This window comes from Mobula birostris, chromosome 4 (genome assembly GCF_030028105.1).
Source record: "Mobula birostris isolate sMobBir1 chromosome 4, sMobBir1.hap1, whole genome shotgun sequence".
NCBI classification, from domain to species: Eukaryota; Metazoa; Chordata; class Chondrichthyes; order Myliobatiformes; family Myliobatidae; genus Mobula; species Mobula birostris.
In genome coordinates this window covers 41,377,798-41,401,848 of record NC_092373.1, presented here as the reverse complement: position 1 = coordinate 41,401,848, position 24,051 = coordinate 41,377,798, and the positions used below count along the sequence as shown (strand labels likewise).

The window sequence follows — 24,051 nt, the reverse complement described above, 5'->3', positions numbered from 1 at the left end:
TTTAATTTGGAGTATCTTAGAAGAGTGCAGTAAGCATTAAGTATATATATATTTCTATCTACAGTCTGAATGGGTGACAGATGACAGATTAAATTTCAAACTGACAATCTAAGAAAAGCTGCTGTAACTCTGCAAATATAGCAAAAATCAAGTGAAACTATAGAAAGCAAGCCTCGAGAATGATCAGCAGTATGCACAAAAAAAACTGCAACACAAAAGGTAAAGATTTACAAAAATAACATTTGATTCATGGTCTGCCTATTTCTTATACAATCTAATACGGTGTACTTAATGGTACACAAATATTGCTAATTATGTAAAATGCTTCTAATGCCTCTTTCAATTATAAAACTAAAAATAGGCAATGCCATATCAGGAAAGTAAAAGACATGAGCCAAACCCAGTTTCTACAAGAACAACAGTAGGATCCAGCAGCCAACATATATCACTTACCTGTGGCGGTGTTGGAGTAGAACCGGATCTTCCTCCGGACATAATCTCTTCTGTGATATCTTTTCCACCCTGGTTTGGATCCCGAATCCGGATCTAATAAGCAAAATATTCAGAAAATAGATGCATCAAGGGACCTTCCTGCTTACGAAAGTTGTCAATGAGGAAGAAATCTATTAATTTGACACTTCACTTTGCTTGATCTATCCTCTATAAAAGTTGGCTTCACATTAGTGAAGACCACCAACTTTGGCAATAAAGAATAGGAGCAAAAAGTGAAAACTTAACTTCTCTGCATCACAAATTGAAATAAAATTGAGGGGATTCTACAGTGAACTTTTCAAAGTATGAAAACTATGACATAATCAATCTCATTTATTCCACCCAAAAGGCCAATAAAACATCAGATACTGTACAAGAAATGACAGTCAGTTCAAAAAAAAAACAATTTTGTAGTAAATGCTTCCACATATTAAGAACTCAATGGATATTACTTCATGTGGCTACCTTAAGTCAACTCAAGATGTCCAAGCTGAAAAACTATTTTACACAGGAGAATAAGGCAAAACTTAAGTGTTCCATGTTTCCATCTGTTCCACAGTTCTAAAAGACCAAAAACGTCCGGGGTTGGCTGGGGGGGGGGGGGGTGGGGGGGGTGGAGAAGAATACTTTTTATAGGCACTGTATTTCTACAATCATTTATGGATTTAAAACTCTACTTCTTTGTTCAGAAGGTAGTGAGCCTATGGAATTCTCTACCCAACAGTTCTGGAAGCTCATTTGCTGAGTTTAACCAAGGCAGGTGGATAGAAGACTTTTACAATTTGAGAAAATTAAGAGATGTGATAATGCAAGAGGTAAAATTATCTTACTGTGTTGCTGGCCTATTTTTATGTTCAATCACAATGAAAATCCACTGAGTAAAAGAAATGGAAACAAAGGCAGATTACTGGACAAAATACTAGATATCCCACAAACAATAAACCAAAGGAGCAAGTCCGAACATCAACTCTGCGCTCTTTAGTTCAACAGAGATTAGATCAACATGACATTAAGCATTCTGGTACAAAGGCCAACAATCTTCATCACCTTAAACATAAATAGTAGTGTGCCCTGCTCCACAAATAAAAAGCATTTTAAAAAAAATTGAAGTACCATGGAAGAAGATGGGAAATGGGCTAAGCACAAACAAGAGAAAATCTGCAGATGCTGGAAATCCAAGAAACACACACAAAATGCTGGAGGAACTCACCAGACCAGGCAGCATCTATGGAAAAGAAATCAGTATATATTTTGGGCCAATGCATTGACTGTACTCTTTTTCCATTGCTGCTCCCTGGTCTGTTGAGTTCCTCCAGCATTTTGTGCGTGTTGCTTGAAATGGGCCAAATACAGGATCCATGTTGAGCAAGATGGCACCATTAAGGTGCAACTGTTCACGTGCAGCTCCGATGCGAATTATCAAATATTCCTGCTCAGAACTACTACAGCTGAAATCCAGAATCACAGCCATGTACTTCAGTGTTTTTTTAAATCTGTTGATGAACTTCAGATGACGGACTCAGGTCATTAGTGTAGTTCCTCTTAAGAAAACGGAACCTGGGACCCCATGCCAGTCTGCAAGTACAATTAAGGTGCAGAGGTTTTAGACCTCCACTCCCAACTATCCTGCTGGCGAATGTACAGTCTCTGAAAAATAAAAGTGAAGACCTCAGAGGAAGGTTGCAGTAACAGAGGAACATCAGGGACTGCTGTGAATGTGGCTATCCCCTACCCATTTTGATCGCAACACTGCTGCTCGATGGTTTCACGACGGTAAACACAAGACAGCACAGTATTTTTAACTGCAGAGGACGTGGAGGTTGCTTTATGATTAACTCATCGTAATGCACACACGCAGTCAAATATCATTCCATTTTAACTGTCACGAGCTTCCCATCATCCTGGTGGTGTACATTCCATCTCAGGCAATGTCAGGAAGTGAATGGAGGAACTGAGCACCGTAATCAGCAGGCATGAAACCGCACACCCTAATGATCATTCTTATCATGCCATTCCACACCCGCACTTTGGAAAGTGCGATCATCCGGCTGTATTTCTACTCCCAGCATGTAGACAGGGACTAAAGACTGCAGCACCAGTAGTGAGGACCAAGAAGATATGGTCAAGGGAGGCCCAAAAGCTCTTACCAGACCGCTTTGAATCAGTGGATTAGATAACATTCAGGGATTCATCTTCAAGTCTGAATGAATACTCAACAGTTGTCATGAACTTCAAGACCTGTGTGGATGAATGTGCCTTTAAGAACATACTGGACGTACCCAAACCAAAAACTGTGGATGAACCAGAAGATTCGTAATCTGCCAGGGGCTAGATCTGTGGCACTCAAGACCGATGATCCAGAATTATACAAAAAAAATCCAGATACAACTGACAGAAGACTATTTTAAGGGTTCTCAGTTGAAGATGGAGTCGGAATTGGATGTATATCAGCTCTGGCAGGCCACTGCTTCCTACGAAGCAAAACCTATCATGAAGGGTGCGATGCTTCACTCCCAGATGAACTCAACACCTCTAACGCACGCTTTGAAAGGCAGAATAAACTAACACCTGTGCGAATCCCTGCAGCATCTGGTGACCCTGTGATCTCTGTCTCAGAAACTGATGTTAGAACATCTTTCAAAAAGGTGAACCCTCATAAGCTGTCAGGCCCAGCTGTACCTGACTGGGTTCTGAAAACTTATGCCAGCCAACTGGTGGGACTGTTCAAGGACATCTTCACTGGTACAGAGGTTTCCAGCTGCTTCAAAAGGACAACAGTCATACCAGTGCCCAAGAGCAAGGTGAGCTGCTTCAATGACCATCAACCAGTGAAATTCACATCTACTGTAATGAAGTACTGGTCAAGGCTAGAATCAACTCCTGCCTAAGGATCTGGACCTTGTTAGGTGTAGAAGTGTAGAACAGTGGGTTAAGCATGCTGTCTTACTCTTTCTATACTCACGATTGTGTGGTTAGTCACAGTTCAAATGCTGGCAAATTTATAGATGAGTTACAACTATTGTCAGCAGAATTTCAGATAGTGATGAGGCAGCATACAGAAGTGAGATAGATCAGCTAGTTGAGTGGTGTTGCAGCATACAACCTTGCAAAGGGCAGTATGACCCAAGGAACTAGTTGTAGGCTTCAGGAAGGGGAAGTCGAGGAAACACACAATTCTCATCAAGGGATCAGAAATGGAGAGGATCAGCAGTTTCAAGTTACTGGGTGTGACATCTGAGCACCCAACATATTGATGCAATTACAATGGTAAGACAGCAGCTATATTTCATTAGGATGGTTGCACCACCATCTGGTATGGAAGCACCATCATGGGCATCAGCCTCCTCAACATCAAGGACACCTTCAAAAGGTGATGCCTCAAAAAGGCAGCAGCCATCATTAAGGAGCCCCAACACCAAGACAGGCCCTCTTCTCATTGCTCCCTTCAGAGGTGGTACAAGAAGACATACACTCAATGTTTCAGAAACAACTTCTTGCCCTCCATCCTCAGATTACTGAATGGACAATGTACCCATGAACACTACTTTAGTATTTTTTTTTCTCTCTTTTTGCACAGCTTATTTAATTTTTTTAAGAAATACTTAGCATAGTTTATTACTTATTGTTATCTATTGCAATGTACTGCAGCCGCACATCACATTTCACAACATACATACACCGGAGATATTAAACCAGATTCTTTCATTGGCCCCAACAAATCTAACAACCACATGCCATTACTTAACTTGAAAAACAAGAGGATGACTAATTGGGAACAAAATCACAAATCACTAGGTCAAAACTCATTACAGGGAAATTGAAATAGATACTTCAGTACAACACTGAAGAGTGGGTCAACAAGTGAGCAACTGATGAGGTAGATTTTGATCAAGCAGGTGTTACAAGGACCTACAACTATGTTATCTGCCAGTTCTTCAAAGAAATACATTGATTAAGTGCAAGCTGGGCAAATTAAATGAAGTTTTGCTTTGCAAAACTGAACAATTCATAGAAATAAATAGAAATGCCACGTGAATGTGTGTATTGTCTGCCATTTAACTAAAATGGGCAGAGCTCACAGTCAAACAAATCAATAAATTTACATTTTGCCCACCTTCTCTTCAAAGATCTAAGTTACTGCAAAAAGGCAGACTGGTGTTTACCAATGTAAGAATCCTTTCAAAGGACTGGAATCACACTTTTGTAATGTTTCTTAATCTTCCAGGCTCAAAGAAAATGGGTAAATCTTAATCTGCAGCAAAAAATTGTTTCTAGTTCTTTTTATAAAATATGTTTCAAATGATTTTTCTTTCTTGCTCTCACCAATCCAATCTCAAGTCTTTTGCAAAGTTCCACAGTCATGAAAAATGCTCAAAAATTACTGCTCTTTACTATTTTAAGATGACTGCTTGAAGTTTGCAAAATAAACTATTTAAACTGTGTCAAATTATTAAATTTATTGCGAGTAATGGCAATAATTTTCGAACTGCACTTTTAAGTTCTACATCCCTCCATAGATTAGCCTCTCCATTTTCCTTGTAACCTCTTCCCATCCTACAAATCTTTCAGATCCTTGTTCCTCCAATTCTATGCTTTTCCATACCCTTAATGTCGTTCATCCCTTCCATCTGGAACAGTCAATGAATTATTAGTTTGGTTATTCCTCTTGCACAAGAACTACTTTGGAATAAGTTAGAACATGACACTGAACAATTACGAGAGGGGATAGGCAACATGACTACATGAACACAAAATGAGAATTCTGCAGATGTACCAGGCACAGCAGATCCACGGGGAAGAGCTTAACACTGATCCGAAATCAACAGTGCAATTTTAAAGTTCTAGTGAATGGAGTGGAAAACACAAGATGGCACTATAAAAGAAGCCAGTGTACAGATTAGGCCAGATCTGTAAAAATCTCAATGACAGCAAGATAAAAATCTCTTGGTCCCTACAAGCACTTATTAAATGCAGAGTTCGCTGTTGGACAAGCACCTCCTGTAGGAGGGTGACCATACAGTGGTCTTCATTCACAAACTATAATTGCTGCTGCTATTCTAGGTATTACTTCACCAGGTGCAACATGGAGAGCATTGCAGGCAAGGGGACAACCAAGTCAACAAGTAAATGGGATGTTGCTGGCAGACTGCTTTCAGCCAAAATAAAGAATCAGCATTTGGGTTCTGTGCAAACCCCAAACTTCCATTCTAATGCAACACACAAAGACAGACCGCTTGCTCTATCCAACCCCATTGCTTGTGTCAGACTGCAGGCTACAAATCCTAGAATTGCATTGCTTCTTAAAACAATAGTTAAATGACCCATTTTATTTTAAATTAACATATTGAATAATTTACATTTTTCATTGAGTATGCTAAAGATAATGAGTATCCTTGAGGTAATATTGTTAATAAACATTAATGTTTGCTTGAAAATGCTTTCCAAGTCCGAAGGGTTTTAAAAATTCTACTGCCAAAATAAAATTGGCATCGTAAACTATATTTTTGTCAGGAAGTAGAGGGCACTAGAGCAAGGACTTTCACATCAATCCCAGCATCAAATATAGAAAATGACAGCAGCCAATTTAGAAGCATGAAAGGCAGTCAATTTTCAGTAGAAGAATCTTCACTGATAATGAAATTTGCCTATAACTTAAGTTTCATGAGAATAATGCAATATCGTAGAATTTGTAATAACCAACCCAAGAGAATGACAGTTTATCAAAGACATACCTGCTTCCGTTCTCTTTTTGGAGGCATTTGTGGCTGTGCAGGATTTATCATAACAGTGGCAGGTGCCACTGGTGCAGAATATGGTTGCACTCCCTGTGTTGCTGGATAATAGGTTCCTGAAGAGACAAAGTTTCAACAACTTTAAGGACAAATAGTCCATCTTTTACACGTCAGGCTCTGATGTTTCATAATAATCCTAAAATGAAATTTGTAGGAAACCAAATAAATGCTAGGAACAAATGTACAGAAATTATTGGCTCCTCTCACCTACGAAAATACAGAAAGATAAAACTTTAATCACTAACTGCTTAGGATCCAAACTCAAGTATATTTATTAGAATAAACAAATACTGTAATAGTCAAACCTACAAATGTAGTCTCAAGGTCCCTCTGCTCAACAATCTGACATCCAGATACAAATGCCTATTAGTTGAAGGCTTTCACGACAGCAGTTGAAAAGTACTTTAAGAGTGACAATACAAACTATTTTTCAAACTGACGAACTAAATGTTAGATGGATGGACTATATTTCTCCTACAGTATATTATATTAATTGCTTTTGCACTTTGAACAAATTCATTGCTTCATTAACCCATCACCTTTATTAGTTTAGATAGTCAAATGTTAAAATTCCAGTTGCACCATGAGCCCTAAAAATTGAGTGCTTTCTCCTCCAATTTTCACAACTCACTGTTGTATCTTTGATTTATTAAGCAGTAAACTAGCAAGAAATGTGCAACAATACCCAGTAGCTGAAGCAAGACATGAATACACTGGACATTACAGAGATTTCAGATTCAGATTTTATCTGTTGCACATACATCAAAACTTACAACAAAATAAGTTATCTGCGTAACAACCAAAATAATCTAAGGATCTGATGAGGGCAGCCTTCAAGTACCATCACAAATGCCACCACCAACATAGCATATCTACAATGTTCAGCAAAACAAAACAAGCAACAGCACAAACAACAACAAAACAAGCTCCTTTCCCACCCACTCACACTGGCCTCCAATTCATGGACAGGCCACCTACGGAGTCCTAAACTCTGGTTTCAAGACATCGGACCTCCGGCTTCTGAATATGCCAACCTAGGAGCTTCAACTTTTGGGCCTCCAATCCAGATTTGCTGACTTCAGTCTTTGACACAATCGCTGCCCAGGGATTGCTGAGAACTCTGACAATCCTCTCCTGACCCAAACTCTATTTACTGCCCAACCTCTAATTTCTCATTCCTGTACCTGAATCCTAACCTCACGAGTTGTCTCCACAACCATCCCTACGAACCCAAGTCCGAGGTATGACCTCAATGGATATCGCTGTTCTTTGCCATCTTGAACCTTTATCAGAACACCGCTAGAACTGGAATGTTTCAATTACGATGGAGAAGGCCAAGGAGCCCTAACAGGATGCAGCAAAATTCTGGGAAGCATAAATAGGTGGATAGTGAAACTGTTCGACACAACAGAGTCATCAAAAATTGAGGAGCACAGGTTTAAGTCAAGGAGTAAGAGAGTTAGAAGGGATGTATAAGAGAAAGTGTTTTCACCCACTCTGGAACTTACTCACCAAGAAAAAACACCTAATCAAGCACACTAGAATGTATGGCAACTCCTGAGGGCTGCCCCCAGAGGATACTTGGGTTGTGTTGGTTGTTAACGACACGTTTCAAAGCACAAAGGCTTATAGTGAAGTGTGCAAATCTCCATTTTTCAATAGGTATTAGTTCTTCAATGACATTAATCTTTCAAAGGCATTTCACAGGAACTCAAAGAAGTACCACTACACACAAGACCAAAAACATTTTATTTTCAAACAAGTAAAGACCTAAAATTCAGAAGTTTAGCATCTTAAATCATGGAAGACAAAGGCAGTAATGGTACATAGTAAAACATGTTAAATGTACTCCCACTGCTCAAAAGCAAATGCTATCCAAGTTCTTACACAAGCACAAGGATTTCAAAGTGGGAAAAAATAATTTAAAAACATATGATCGTGTATATACAAACTTCTGATGGGGCATCACGCATCCAAGTGAAAGCTCAATCTAGAAATAGAGACTACTCAGATGTTTAAGGAAAATTAGGTAAAAGTCAGATTTAACCACCTTTACATTATTCACTCATTTGTCACAATGTCAAGTAGCCATTGCAGCTAAACAGTGAATTGTACCTTGTATCCATCTTACAAGATAAAAAAATAAATTTGCTTTCAACTTTGTACATGCGTGTTGAATGTCAATGCATACATTTTATCTATTAGACTAACGTAGAAGCAAAATATTTCAAACTGAACATTAAATCCAATCACTGAAAAAAAACTACCAATGCCAATAACTTACACTGATCTAACAAGTTTACAGCTAGGAAATCCATCAACTACCTTTCCAAATAAATACAAAAGGGAACCTAGGCCTTTTAAAACCTTCACAACTGTTGAAGCTTACTGCAATTCAGCCATACTACACTAAAAGACGATACTGGCACTTTCAAACAATCTCAACACAGATACCGAAAGCAAATATTTGGGAAATGAAATTGGCTGTTCCTCCTTTTCTATACTTCAGGTTATAGTGTTTACATGTCTATTTAAGTACAAGGAAGCATTTGGCCAAAAGTTCAAACACAAGTTAAATACTTCAGAACAGATCAAGCTGTCATACTGGAAAATGTGCAATTCCACGTTCTGCTTTAAAGTTGCATTTGGTTATTGAAACAAGAAATAAAGATGTTGCACTCAGATTACTAACTACATTAGTGGCTTTACAGGATCACAGAGTATACTTAGACTCCCAACTTCAAGAACAGCCACAAAATAAAAAGATCCAACTACAAATTACCTAATTTAGCATTAACACCTCCCAAAAATCTATGCACCCTTCAAATTAGCTAAGGCAAGTGCACTTAGCTTTGTGATTTAAAAATGTACAAAGGGCATAGTATAAAGTCTGTATTATTTCAAGTTGTCCTTGTTGAGGATTAGCTACTGATTCTAAATGTGCAATACATGCAGAAGTGTACGAACAATAGTAAGATATGGAGAGCTTTGTAAACAATGTGAACTATTCTGTTCAATCCAACTTAAAAAGCAGTAGTATGCACTTCCAATTCACTGAGAGAAATACACAGCCAACAGACATTATATATATGAGATCATACTTCATAAAGTAATGATGCAAACTCCAATTCATTGTAAAAAAAATATTTTTCTGTAGCCTTTTAAGTTGTTTTGTAAATCCTCAAAACTTAAGATACCACACAAAAAGCTGTTAAATACAGCTTATTCTGATGGTAGCAGAGGGTTTTAAAGGAGGGAAGCATTTAAAATGTTGTTTAGAGGACGGAAAATAACAGCAATATACCAGCTCCGCCTGAGGATCAACACTGCACTTCCAACTATGCAGTTGTCCAGAATACATCGCACTCTGATTTTAAATTTAACATACAATGCCATGAGTGCTGAGTCATGTGCACTGAAAGCAACTAAGCACAGAGCAAGCAATAAGGAAAGTAAATTGTTTGGTAGCCTTTGCTGCTGCAGGTATACAAGTCTCGATGACGTTATATGGGGACTGGCAAAACCTCATCTGCAGCACAACTGGTTTGACAGTAATTAAGGCAGAGAATTACTAGGAAGAAATTTTGGAGAGAGCAAGATTTAAATTAGTTACACATGGAGGAAATAGAAATTATCTTTCTGAAAGAGGCTTTCATGGGGTTGTTGCCATTTTTGAGTTTACCCTTTTGGAATAAAACAAGCAGTAAATACTTTGTGCAAAATAGTTGGGATTTCTCTGTTGTAAGACTACATGATTTTCTTGGGATACTAAGGAAAACAGAAAATAATCCACACAAGCAAAATGAACTGGTGACAAAGATCAGCCTTAACGTTACTGAACGGCAGAATTCAAGGGTTCTTACAGCTGACTATTTGCTTTTAAACATTTTGACAACCACTTCTAGTCATAAGGTTGCAAAATGCTGCTTTTTGATGTTTATTGCCTTTTTACTACAAGTATTTCTCAGCTGAATAATGCCAGCATCATTTGCAAAGCTTTTAAAACAATAGATCTGAAATTAAGTTATCCTGAGTTTTGCAGTACACCTCAAAAGGACAAGAGCAAAAAAACCAAAAGCTTGCCTGTGGGTAATAATCAAAGCTTTTCATTTACTTTGCACTCTCACTTTGAAGAGATACTCTCATGTAGGACCATTTGATTTTGTTCAGGTCACTACTCTTAAGCCAATACACTGCCCCAAACTTTTCTACTAGTACTGCTAGATAGCAACCAGAAAAGTTAACTTTTCCCAAGTAGGAGTCACTGTGGCTGAGATATTCAGGACAGCATCAGACCAGGTTTCTAAAACAAATTCCAACTAAATACGCAAGTCTTTTTCAAGTCATTTAAAAACATCTAACAGATCAGTAAAAGCTCCTGCTAGTTCGACATTAGGATATGCCAACTCTTCAATATACATGCACTGGACAGCTTGCATTTATCTATCCATTTTCAATAAAGTAGACATTTATACAAAAGCCAGAAAAACATTTCCTTCCTTGAACCCATGCACATTGGGTCAAAAATTCAGGGCACTTTATTCAGGGTTTCTGCTAACATTTAAAGTGTCCAAAAGCATTGAATTTATTGCAAATTACAAACTCAATGATTTCAAACTATTGCAATTGATTGCAATATAATTATGAATGCTTTACTCATCAACAAATTATGATACATTACAAATGAAGACAATAAGCATACAGCTATTTATAACACAAGTAATAACGTGCACTTTCCAATACATTCAATGCACACAAACTAATGTTTTATATTTATACTCCAATTAGGCTCCTCCCTCTTGTCATCCCTCCAGAACTAGATATCAAAACCAGAAGAATTTTGAAATACAATTATAGTTTCTAGAAATAAACAATTACCAACTTCACGCAACAGTAAGACTGGATGTTTGGTAGAATTTTTGTCCTTACCTACCTCCCCATAAGCCTCCACATCTAGCACATCATCTTCTCAACTTCAGTCATCTTCCACGGGATCCTACCACCAAGCACATCTTAACCCCCTGCCCCACTTTCCACAGAGATCACTCTCTCAATGATTCCCTCGCCCATTCATCTGAACTCACTGATCTTCTACCTGGTACTTGTTTCTGGAAGCAAGAGTGGTGCCAGACCTGCCCATTCACCTCCTCCCCCACAACGTGTCCCAAACAGTCCTTCCAGGTGAGGCAACACTTAACCTGCGAGTCTATTGTGGTCTATCTGGTGTAGTTGCCCATCTATGTCAGTCTCACCGATATATTAAGGGACCCCTTTGTTGACCAGCTTTGCTCCGTCTGCAACAAGGAGGATTTTTCAGTGGCCAGACATTTAAATTCTACTGCTCATTCCCAATCCAATATGTCAGTCCATGGCCTCTTCTACTGCTTGAGAAGGACTCTCTCAGGTTACAGCAACACCTTGTATTCTATCTGGGTAGCCTAATGACATGAACATCAATTTTTTAAATTTCTGGTCATTTCTCCTCTCCCTTTTTCCATTCCCCATTCTAGCTCCCCTCTTGCCCCTTTTCTCACCTGCCTATCACCTCTCTCTGCTGCCTCTCCTCCTCCAATTTCTGCCATAGTCCACTCCTATCATTGGAATCCTCCTTCAGCCCTTTCCTTTTTTTCATCTATAACCTCCCAGCTTCTCACTTCACCTTCCCCCCCTTCACAACCTTCTAAGCTTGTACTCCTTCCCCTTCTCCACCTTTAGGCCTGATGAAGGGCCTCAACTCAAAACATCCACTGATTATTCCCCTCCACAGATGCTGCCCAACTTGCAGAGTCCCTCAGAACAATATTCATTTCTTGCAATTCAGGCTGCAAGCACTTCTTAAAAAGTATTCAGATTTATCAATAAAGAACATTTTGATAGGAAGTTTTCTTCCTTATGTTCTGCTCACTAGGCAGTAATGTTAATGTTGTACCTTTAGCTGTCATTCTTCAATAATTCCAAGCAGGGAGATAAAAGGAAGTTCAGCCAAACCAGGAACCAAGTACGCAACTCATTTCAAACCAAGCTGCAATTGTTAATAGCCTATCTGCAATGTGTCATAGCTTCGTTCCATTTACAAAAGCAAAGACAACATATTTCCAGGCTATAATTATAAGCAGTGTGTAATTAAAATCAGTTGTGTACACAAAATGAGTTTTATCTTTTCAAACCAATTACAATATAAAGAAACCATGTATTTCTCACAAGCCAAACAAATGTTCAATTTTAATAATACAAGATACCCAGAACGAGCCAAAAAGTTATTACCCAGCAAACTCCTTACTTAAACTGCACTGCCTACTTGGTAAAAAAAAATAAATTTAAACCAGTTCATCCAAGGGTGCCACGGTAGTGTAGTGGTTAGTGCAACATCAAGGCAAAGTTCTGTGTTCAATTCCAATGTCATTTGTAAGGTCTACACGTCCACCTTGTGAAATGTGTGTGTTTTCTCTGAGTCCTCCAGTTTCCTCCCACAGTGCAAAGCATAGTAGGCTGAATGGTCACTACAAATTGTCCCGTGATGGGTTATAATCAATCAGGGGCTGCTTGCTGGTCCAGCTCAAAGGGCTGGAAGGGCCTATTCCACACTGTATCTCTAAATAAATAAAGATAACTTACAATTGCAAGTCCTACCTTTAATAAAAATAGAACCAGACAATTATGTTAATACTTAACATTTTGGTAAAGTTCATATTGCTGTAGGAATATGAAAATTGATCGTTCATAAATTTACAGGGAAGGTAGGCCTGATTGTATTGGTGCTGTCTATGAAAAAACAGCATAGTTAATTTGATATACATTAAAAACCCTTGCGTGTTACCTCTACAAGGTGAGCACATCTACAACCTTGACAGAAACTAGAAGGAACATACCATGTTATAAAATTGAACACAAATCTGTGTTCTATTCCATGGTGCAGGAGACTGGAAAACCACTCTTTTCCTTAGCACATTGGCAGTGTGTTTTTAAAATACAAAATTTTCTATTTGAAAATTGTAGGTATTAGGCCAAATGGCAATCCTAATTTTCATACCTTGTATAATATATTCACCTTAGCAAAACAGTTGCACCATTATGACAAACTGCATGACACTAAACCATACATGAGGCCTGGCATCTGAAAACAACATTTGTTTTACTGGAAGCAAAATGCACAACTGATTTTTGCATCAGTATTACAATAACCCCACTGAAGTAATCAAGTGTAAATATGCCATTTACTGGTCTGTAGCAGAATCTATTAACCTAATCCTGTGATTTGGAAACGAACCTTGTTACTACCCTCTCCTTAATAGATTTAATTACAGATTCTAGCCGTCTAAAAAGTCTGAGTGTTCGTACATTTAAAAAGCTGCTAGATAATTAGAATGCTGAAGAATGACACGGATGGACCCATTAAACAACAACAGAGCATCATGTAGCATCATTCCACATTGCAGAAAGTGAAACTACTCATTGTAGGTTCACCATTACATACAACAGAATTTGGCACAAGTTAGCTAGCCTCAGATTTAAATCATGTTGGAACCAATGATACAGCAAAATACAGAGCAATTATGCAAAGTATTATCAGTAACATGGTAGTGTAGCGGTTAGCATCTAACACTATCACAATGTCAGTGACCCACATTCAATTCCCTCACTGTAAGGAGTTGTATGCTCTCTCCATGGGTTTCATCTGGCTATTGCTGTTTCCTCCCACATTCCAAAGACATACAAGGTTATTACTTTATTTGTTAACATATGCAGAACTGGATGGCATGGGCTCATTGAGCTGGAAGGGTCTGTAACTGTGCTATACCTCTAAACAAAAATTAGCTACAGCATTAATCAGAAAATTAAGTGTATCTGATGTGGTAGAAATGGGTATTAATTCATGGGGCATTGGCACAAGAGAAAAGTGCAAGCTTTTTCTGTTGTGTTGGCCTTACTTGAATCAGACTGGGACCAGTATTCGAACAAATCACAGCAGTGTGATGCAACTAATAGAGCCACTAACCCACAGCTTCAATCCAAGTTTGATAGCTTCACTTGGAACTTGCACGTTTTCCCTGAGTGCTCTGAATTCCTCCCACATATCATTTTAGTTGGCAAGTTAAATGGCCACTGTAGATTACCCCTACTGTCTGCCAAAGCTAGATCCAGTGAGGTTGAAGGGGGGAACTGAGATGTGGGGAGGATACGATATGGGATTAACGTACAGTACTTGCTAGTGGGGACACAGTGCTAAAAGGCTTGTTTTGTGCTGTACCTCTCTATGACATGGCCAACTGATTGATTAGGGCTCGGTATAAAGCTTTAAACAAATGGTAAGTTGGTTGAAGGTTCCTATTGAGGGAAAATTTAGAAAGTTCAACAGAAAAGGCAAGGAAACATTGAAATTTACACATGAGACAGGAGGGCAAAATATTCACAAGGGCTACATTCTTAGGGTTTAAATACAATAAATGTACTGGCTGCCATTGTCCTAGAATGGCTCTTAGAGATGGGAAATTGCAAATGTAACTCTAGTGGTTTAAGGAGTATCAATCAAGGAATTATATAGCAGTTAGAAAATAGAATATACAACAAAATTTATAAGTGGTAACAGGGAACTTTTAAAGCAAGGAATAGGCAGTCAATATAGACTGATGAAAGGAGTGTTAAGACTGTAGCTAGTTAAATAGATAAAGACAGTCCAGCTGATGTACTTGGAAGTTAGGCCTTTGAGAAGGTATCACAAGTGTAGATTAGGGAGTGGAGAAAAGGTGACAGTAGGAATACACTAGTCAATTTTTGGGTCAATGTCCATGACAAGTGGAATACCACAAGGTTTAGCTGCTTATGATTTGAATAAGGGAATAAACTATAACATAGTTTGCCAATTATGCTAATGCAAATGGCAATGTGGTCAGGAGGCATCATGGTGGCATAGGTTAGCCAATCAGCAAGACCTTGGCAGATGTGAAAATTGGAGGTAGTGAATATTTCACAAATTAAGCAACTTGAAGATGAACACAGTCAGAATAAACAACTAAGTTAACATGCAGATAAAGCAAACAATTAAGACAAACAGTGGCCTTTGTTACAAGAGAATGAAGATAAGACTAGATGCATGGTGTTCCAAATATATTGTTCTCTAGTTATTTTGAATCCAGATTGTGATCTTCATATTAAAGGAAAGATATACATGCAATCAAGGTACATGACAGAGAAGGACAGAGCCAAATCATTGTGAATTTTATGGATTCAAGACCATCAGAACTACCACACTTCTAGAGCAGGGCTCAATTTGTATTAATATTACAATGAAAAGATAATAATGTTATATCAGCTGGCTCCCTTACAGACACATTAACAAACAGGAATCTGTTATTGGTGGTTCAATATCTTTTTCCTTAATTCAAGCAATGTCCTGAACAGCATACAAGTGAGTCCACTAGACAATACAAATGCCTTACCATAAGGATACTCTCCAGGATTTGGATTTGAATAAAATCCAGTTCCAGGTGGAACAGGATACTGCTGAGTCGGCTGTACAAATGAAGAACGAAACTGGAAAACAAAAACAAAAGTTAATGTTAGCATTAACTTTTAGCTGCAAATTGACCATCTAGAATTAACTTGGTAAATGTAGCCCTAATTGTACAGGCATTCTTGGCTAAAAGTATAGCTGTCTGTATTCATTTCAAAGAGTTTAAAACACTTTCTTCTTTCAACAAAATATATAGTGGAATATCCTGACAATCCAATTAGGGCTTAAAATTCTACATTTACTCAACTTATCCTGATGTGGATACAAAACTGCAAACTAAGAAATTAGAATTGGGGAATGAGTAGATACCTAAGAAATAGAAGATATGCAGTGAACACCAGAAATTAATACAAGCATACCAACACTGTTAAAATATGTAGAAGATAACTTAGAGCCTTTGATAAAGAACTACTACTGAAAATACTGTATGGAAAACTGAAGTACAGGCCTTGGGAAAAAAAAGCAAGACAGCTATGCTGATTTGGTGCGACTCACTTATGGCAATTTCTAACGCGTCAGCAATACGTTAGGACTCCCTCTTAAAGAATATTAGAACCATAGAAAATTATAATGCATATTCAGTGAGTTGACAAAGGACACTATAGCTTGATTCAAAAGAACACATGAAGGCATTCTTGCAAGATACATTTGTAATTAAGGGTTAGTTTGAGAATAAACACTGAAAAGATTTCCACTGATGAATAATGAAAAAGTAGTAAAATGCAATAGTCCAAAGACAAATCAGGCACAATTAGAAATACAATGATCCATGAAAAACAGCTGTATTGCAACACTTCAGAATTAGGAGGACAAAGAAAAAATAAAAATATAATGAACAGTTGCAGCAGTTTTATGCAGTTCAGGATACTGGTTAATGGAATTAACAAAGACTTGTCTGGGGAAAGCTAGAAGCCAATTGTAAAATGTCTTTAATTTGTACATTTACCTTAGCACTGAACAAGATTGATTGAGAAATGCATTCTTAATTCAAATGTATAATGAAATTTTGTTTTCCAAAAACAAAGTAGTCAACTAGGATTACAAGCTTTTTGGCTATGAACCTTAATTAGATGACAGTCAAATTAAAAGCTTTGAAAATTAGCTGTATTCTAAACTAAACCAGAACATTGAAAAAAAAATCCTCATTTAGAGAAGATTCTTGCCTGGCTTGGAACATAATAAGGTCCTTGTGACTGATATGCAGGTATCTGTTGCGTTGTCATCATCATAATAGCCTGAGAGCCAGGTTGGTAGACATGAGTAGCAGAGGCCACAGGTCGAGTCGTTGCACTACTCTGAACCCTGGAAGCATTACTCTGCTGCTGGGCTCTGCTTGGGTAGTATTGCTACAGAAAATAAACAAGAGTAGCATGCATTTTAGATCCAACAGTACAATTGCTTGGTTCCATTCAGGTGGTGTATAGGCATTTCAATGAGGTAAAATCCAATTTTATACTATTGAGTTATCACTTGCGTACAATTTCAGAAAAAGACTGCAGTGTAAAAGTTCCAAACTTTATGCCAACTTCTGCCACTTTGACAACATAGAATCTCTGCTTTTGTGTACAAAAACTGCACTGGATTTGGAAACAATTTGAATACAAGACTTGGCAACATAAAAATCTTCAAAAAACAAAAAATGGACTATTTTATTCTGTGAAAGTTTACATTAAAATAGTACATGATTTAAGTGCAGAAACAGTTTATTAAAATGAGTTTAGTTCCTTTCAGCCCCATTTCCTGCAACAAACCCAATGTTATATACATGTGCATCATTCAAAACTATAGAACCATTTAGCAGTTACAATGCCATACACAATGTTCTACATAAATATAAAGTTTTACAGAGCCTTCTCTCAGTACTAAACAAGAGTACATTTAGCTGATTATCCCAAAAGTTACAATTTTTATTTGGAAATGTAACCAATTGGCTGAGATCTATTTCTCATTCTTCTTGAACTAGTTCAAATGAAAGCAGATATTCCCAATCTGCATACAAAATTTGTCCTCCATACTCTTATTTTTGCACTGTTTCCCTGACACGATAATTTTTTCTGAAAATAGCAGATACTGTTAGGAAGAAATTCTAGCCTAATTTTGTTAAAATGAACAAATGGATTGGGCATCATCAAAACTGCATATTCATGCAGAGTGCAATCAGAAAGAAAAGAGCATATCTAACAGTCAATACTTACGTTGAAATCAAAAAGAAAGTTAAAATGAAATGGTATTTTATTTGAATACAAATATTTGTAGCACGTGAGGTGGGTGAATAAATCCAAAATAAATCAGTTTGATCTTAAAAGCCAAGCATAATGCATTATAAAGACCTGACCATACAAGGGAAATGATATTTCAAACAGGCTTCAAGGTAATAGAAAAGGGTGCAGAATTATCTGAATAATTAAATGCAACGTCTAGGAAGGATACATCTCAACAGCAAGTAGGATCAACATAGGAAGATAGGAGAAACTAAATGTTAGCTGTAGTATGATTGTAAGAAAGTATTAACTACTGTCTGCTCAAGTCTATCTTCACAGAATGTCTGATCAAATTGGCAAAAGTTTGAGAGCAAGTTCATTGAAAGCACTTCCAAGAGATTGCTGAAAACAACCCATATAGAGAGAACTAGGAATAATTCTAGCTTAGTCTTTTTTTTTGCAGAGTCAGAATTTATTAATGACCTAAATAAAGCTAATAATGCTTTATTATGTATTAATCATTTAAATATTATTCAAACCTACTTTTAGAAAAAAATGCATATATAATTGGAGAGCAACCAAGTTAACAAATGGTCATTCAGAAAATAAAAGAAAAGAAATTGAAAACATATTGGCAGAAAATGTAAAAGAACAATAATTTCTGCAAGCAGCTAAAAGAATAACCATTGTATTTCAGAGTCCAGAGATTCTGACAATATATATGATGATGAAAAATTAGTTTGACTGTTAGATATGTTGATCTGTCTTCACGGGGTAACACAAACTTAAAGGCTATGTCCACACTAGACCAGATAAATCCGTAACCAAAGCTTTTTCTCTTCGTTTTGACCCTCCGTCCACACTGAAAGAGTGTTTTCCTCCCCCGAAAACTGAGCTTTTCTAAAACGCTCTCCACAGTGTGTAAATCTGAAAACGCCAGTTGGGCAGTGTATTGTGTACGGGGTAACCGGAGCTTTTTAAAAATGCTGACATGACGTGCTGGAACAGATGGTGGTGGCAGCACAGCATTTCATTGTTTTCTTGAACGCAACCTCCAACACAACAACAACACCAATGGCGGACGGCTTCACGTGGGTGAAGCGGCTGTACATCGGTCGCTGTGATGTGCATTGATCCTATCCTCCACATCACAGGTTTCAATGCCACCTTGAATTGCCATTGTGGCTGGTAAGCTGCTCACACAACTCAAAGTACAGTAGAACTACTCTACCGTGTCCACTTTTTCGTCCCGCATTCACTGCCTGCCAGTATTTGTGGCAAATAGCCTTAAGTTTGGTTACAATAATTGTCTCGGTTATATCGTCCAATTTGTGCAGGTAGTCCTTACCCAGAGATTCCGACCGCTCTGCCGCAAGGTACTGTTCTTTATAGTGGTCGAGGATGTCGTTGTATTTGGTTTGGCACGACTCCCAGTCCACATTCTCTACGGATTTGCTGACTTCGTAGTTGTCTGTAACTCACAGAAGCAGCTCGACTTCATCGTCTGTCCAAACGAAGAGGTCCGGTCTGCTTTTTCCAGCAGAGGTTTTCTTTGTATTCCTTAAAGACATTGTTGAAAACTTTCTTTCACTGTTGTTGTAGGTACTCTAGTTTTTGACCAATGGAAATAGCGCAACGCTGTCGCAGAAACAGAAATAGTACACTGTTTCCTCTTCGCTTGTTTTCTGTAGATGCGTCTTGCACGTGCCCAGTAGGAGGAGATTCGCCCAAATACTCGTTTTAATGTGGACGGAGGTATTTTCAAAAATGCCTGGTACGAACGCCTATCGTTTTTACGCGAAACCAGCGTTTTCAAAATTATCCGATCTAGTGTGGAAGTAGTGGAAGCCGAAAGGACCAATAACATGGAATGGGGGGAGGGGTAGTGGTGGTGGTGGTGGTAGTAGTAGTAGTAATAATAATAAAGAGAAAGTACTGATGAAATGCAGTGAACAAATCATCTAGGCCTGATGAGTTACATTCGTGCATTACAAGAGGTTGTTCAAGAAATAACAAGGCAAATTGGTAAATCAAGGTTACAAGTAGAGAATTCAATCTCAGGAGATAATGTAACTAATATGGACTTCATAGTTAGGTCTGTTCTCAAACACGGAAAGCAATGAACAGCTAAGTAGTGTCATAATGATGTAGTATGCTGTAACAGAATTAATTTTGGTAGTTCCAACAAAACAATTTCACTTCAGTACATAACACTTCTTTTTAAAATATTAATCAGCAATTTCAAAAGCCCATTGGTGCCTGTCTTGGTATTCACAACCTCCAGTTATTGTACCATGTGCTTCAAGGAAAAGATGCAATTTTGCCATTGAGAAAGTACAACATCAAACCACTTCATATTGCTCTTCTAATCAACACTTCAAATACCAAGCTGGTAAGATGACAAGCAATCTAATGCAGTAATTCAAATGGTACATATCTCCCAATAATATGCAAGCCTCTTAGCATGTTCTTTTATTGATGACACAATTTAGAAAGGCGGGATTCAGCCCTAACAATATCACATTGTGGTATTATGCGGTTAATGTTACATACACCTGTACAGTAAGATGGTGAAATATTGTCAGCTACAGAAGTGTAGTAATTATTATATAATACATCAGAATTATCAACTTCAAAAGGTGGTACAATTGTTTATAAACAGTTCTACTAACTTTCCATTCAGAAGTTTCTTACCTGGCGTGGCTGTGGTTGAGTGTTCATTTGTGGAGATTGCTGTGGTGCAAAAACTACTGGAGCAGTTGTCTGGCCAGAGGGATAGGCAGTCTAAAAACAATAAAATGTTTTTTTTTTAAAGTGGTTGACAGCATAACAAAATCACACATTTAGAAATCAAAACCATATTAGTGTTAAATTACCTGGGCTATTCCAGAAGGGGGGGGATGTGGGGCAGATGGAGGTCCTCCAATAGGTTGGGGTCCTTTGTTCATTTCATGTGGCACAGCATGTGGACCCCCTATTTGTCGTGAAATCTGCAGTTAATGACAAACCAGAACTGTCATATAGATAACCATCTAGTTGGTTTTAATTTGGAACAGAAGAATTTGATTAATTCTAGCAAATAGCTTAAATTACAAATATTCAAAATCCTGCTGATAAAAATTACTGAAAATACACTTCTTCAATAGTATTCAAGGTTTGAGTTTCAGATTTCTCTCATTTTCATAGAACAAAGTGAAAGGGAAAAATTCAAAGACAATCAGGAAATCAATGTCTCATAGTGACCTTACACTAAAGAAATCCCCACAACGATCCCCTTTTGTACTTGTGATTAATGAAAGTAATAACACAATAGGCAAAGCTAATACCAGAGAGAATAAAAGGCATTTTTCAGACTAATGAAGCACATTCAATTTGATGACAATCTTATTTTAAAAAAACAAATTTGTTCATCTCAAAAGGGTTCGATAACATTGCTGGCTAACATTACTCTTCAAACTTAAACTCAGTTTTGCTTGACATTGACAATAGTTACTAAAACAGCTAATGGCATTTTTATGGAAGTTATTCCAAAAGTGACAACCATTCCACATTAACTTCAGCAATATCTATCAAAGAAATCTAACATATACTAAAAGAAATCAGGGAGCTACTGGAGCAAAAAAAGGTAAAATGACAAGGAGGGCAAGTCAGGGTTGGGGTAGGAACAAGTAAAGAAAAAACTAATATCCAGTATGTACTGCTACATGACAACTAAGTGCACTGAAATATCATCATTCAACTCAAATCGGATTCAAAGGCTAAAATCACAATTTAAACTTTTTATCACCACCCACCCCACTCCCACAATCTTTACTATTCAATACTCCAGGAACTAAAAGCATTTTAGAGCAATCAATATCCAAAACCTTAACCTTAATCCATTCAAAATGGAAGTGAATGCACTGTTCAGTGTGGAACTTACCCACACAGACCAAAAGTTCCCATCCCTGATCTGTACTCAAGTTAGCTGACGTCAACTGAGGTGGTAGATGAAATGCTACAAATGGCCTCAGGACTCCTGGACTAGGGAAGTCGAGAGAGAGAAAAAAGAAATCAGCTAAAACTCCTGTTCTCAATTACTGTCTAGTGACCACTGATAGAAAATACATGCCGAAGACAAACTCTGTTTCAACCAGTTATCATATAGTAACTTACTAATACTCTTTAAATTCCTAGATGATGCACAAGGACCTTAAGCTAGGAAAGAAATTATCTCAATTGTAATATCCAGGAATAAACTGAAAACACCATTAAAGCTCATTTGTGAATAATACCACCAGGGGAAGGCATGGAGGACAACCTATATCCATGGAAGATTTTTTGGCTTTCTGCAGTACAAGCAGTGTGCAAACACAAACATCCATGGCGAACTCAGCTCAATATTGCTGTAAATCTCTTCTCTCCTAGCTCTGGGTCCTCTTACTTGTGTAAAACCCTTCTTCTACACAATGCCGAAGTAGGATAATCAAGATTTATTATTAAAATTAACTAAACCCGCAGTGAAGTCTATCATCAAGCCTACTTAAAATGTATCAAAAATAAATAATACTGACACATACACCGGAACACACACAAAAAATGCTGGTGAACGCAGTAGGCCTAGCTTTTTTGTGTGTGTTGCTTGAATTTCCAGCATCTGCAGATTTCCTCGTGTTTACATATACCGGAACATGGATTTTACATTGAGCAAATACATTTTCTTGAAAACTGTGGATGTAAAATTTAAATATTTATTACCTTCAAAGGATAATACTGAAAGACAGTTCATCAGCACTTCTCTGCATGCAACACTTAGTTTTACTGCCTCTGACTAATAACTGAAGTCAATGAGGAAATTGCAGAACAGGAATCAGCCTTTATCATATTGAATGGTGGGGCAGACTGGACGGGCCTAGTTTCATGCTCCTATCTTGTGTTCTTATAAGAGGGCACTGCTCAACGATATGGACAAGTTATGTCTTGATTAGTTGTTACAGTGGAACTGCAGTTTATTGACAATTAGTTTATTAACTAAATTATGGAATTCATTCACTCCTAAAATAAGAGGTAAATAACAGTTAAATACAATATTTCCTAAAATAATGTACTGTGCAAAAGTCTAAGGCATATTATATATATAGCACTGAGATGCATAAAACCTTTGCACAGTTCTGTACAGCAACTGCAAATACAGGTGAGTTTTTTGGAAGACTAGTGCAGTTATGGGGAAATCAAAACATTCCATAAAAGGATTAGTACTTTAATATTAAAACTTTAACATCTTGCTTTTGCTTCTTTAGGCTGCATATATTGTTGTATTATTTCTGCCAAGTGATAACTAAAACAGTGGGTCTCAATCTTTTCCTGCTTGTGGATTACTTATAACTTTTATTTACCTATGTGGCTCCCAACTTCCAATATTCTCAATTAGCTGCTAAAACTTTTTTGTAAGCTGTACTAATTATTCTAATATACAGTTAATTTTATGCTTTCATCTCAACAATCCAAGTGAATGGAGAAGAGCTTTCTATAACTGAGGAGTTCACCTACCTGGGCAGCACTATCAGACACGATGGAGGAGCAGGCAACGACATGAAGAACTGTCTAAGCAAGGCCAGAAATGCCTTCGGAATGCTCAGCAATGTATGGAGGTCCCAACAGTACGACATCAAGACCAAGCTAAAATTGTATCAGAGTTGTGTTCTTTCCACCCTCCTCTATGGATCAGAATGCTGGAGAATGACAGGAAGCGACCTCACTAAATTGCCAGTCTTCCACACAAAGAACCTAAGAATCTTAAGGATATTCTGGCCAAACACCATCTCAAATGACGAACTACTTGCCCAATGCCATCAAGACAGCATTGAAACCATCCTCATAAGGTGATGGAGCTGGATCGGACACGTGCTTAGAAAGGGACCTGACAACATCACACATATAGCCCTCCACTGGATACCAGAAGGAAACGGGAAAAGAGGAAGACCCAAGAATACCTAGTGTCCAACTGCAGAGGGAGAGCTGAAGACCCTCAACTATACCTGGGGTACCATCCAGAAGTTAGCCCAGAACAAACAGA

The 24,051-nt window shown here is 37.8% G+C and overlaps 1 protein-coding gene across 7 annotated transcripts in view; it reads right to left on the bottom strand.

The window, feature by feature from the left end:
• LOC140196294 (eukaryotic translation initiation factor 4 gamma 1-like) overlaps positions 1-24,051 on the bottom strand; it is a 99,679-nt gene that overhangs the window by 56,785 nt on the left and 18,843 nt on the right. For 4 of the 7 annotated variants that reach the window (XM_072255246.1, XM_072255243.1, XM_072255245.1 and 1 more), the window contains 6 exons: positions 20,873-20,986; positions 20,691-20,780; positions 16,959-17,141; positions 15,722-15,815; positions 6,225-6,340; positions 454-546 (listed from right to left, as the gene is read on the bottom strand). In XM_072255246.1, the coding sequence (XP_072111347.1) occupies positions 454-546; positions 6,225-6,340; positions 15,722-15,815; positions 16,959-17,141; positions 20,691-20,780; positions 20,873-20,944 (648 nt within the window). In that variant the 5' untranslated portion in view covers positions 20,945-20,986. Of the gene's footprint in view, positions 1-453; positions 547-6,224; positions 6,341-15,721; positions 15,816-16,958; positions 17,142-20,690; positions 20,781-20,872; positions 20,987-21,918; positions 22,020-24,051 lie in introns of all 7 variants that reach the window. The other 3 variants (XM_072255244.1, XM_072255242.1, XM_072255247.1) reach the window with 1 other exon arrangement.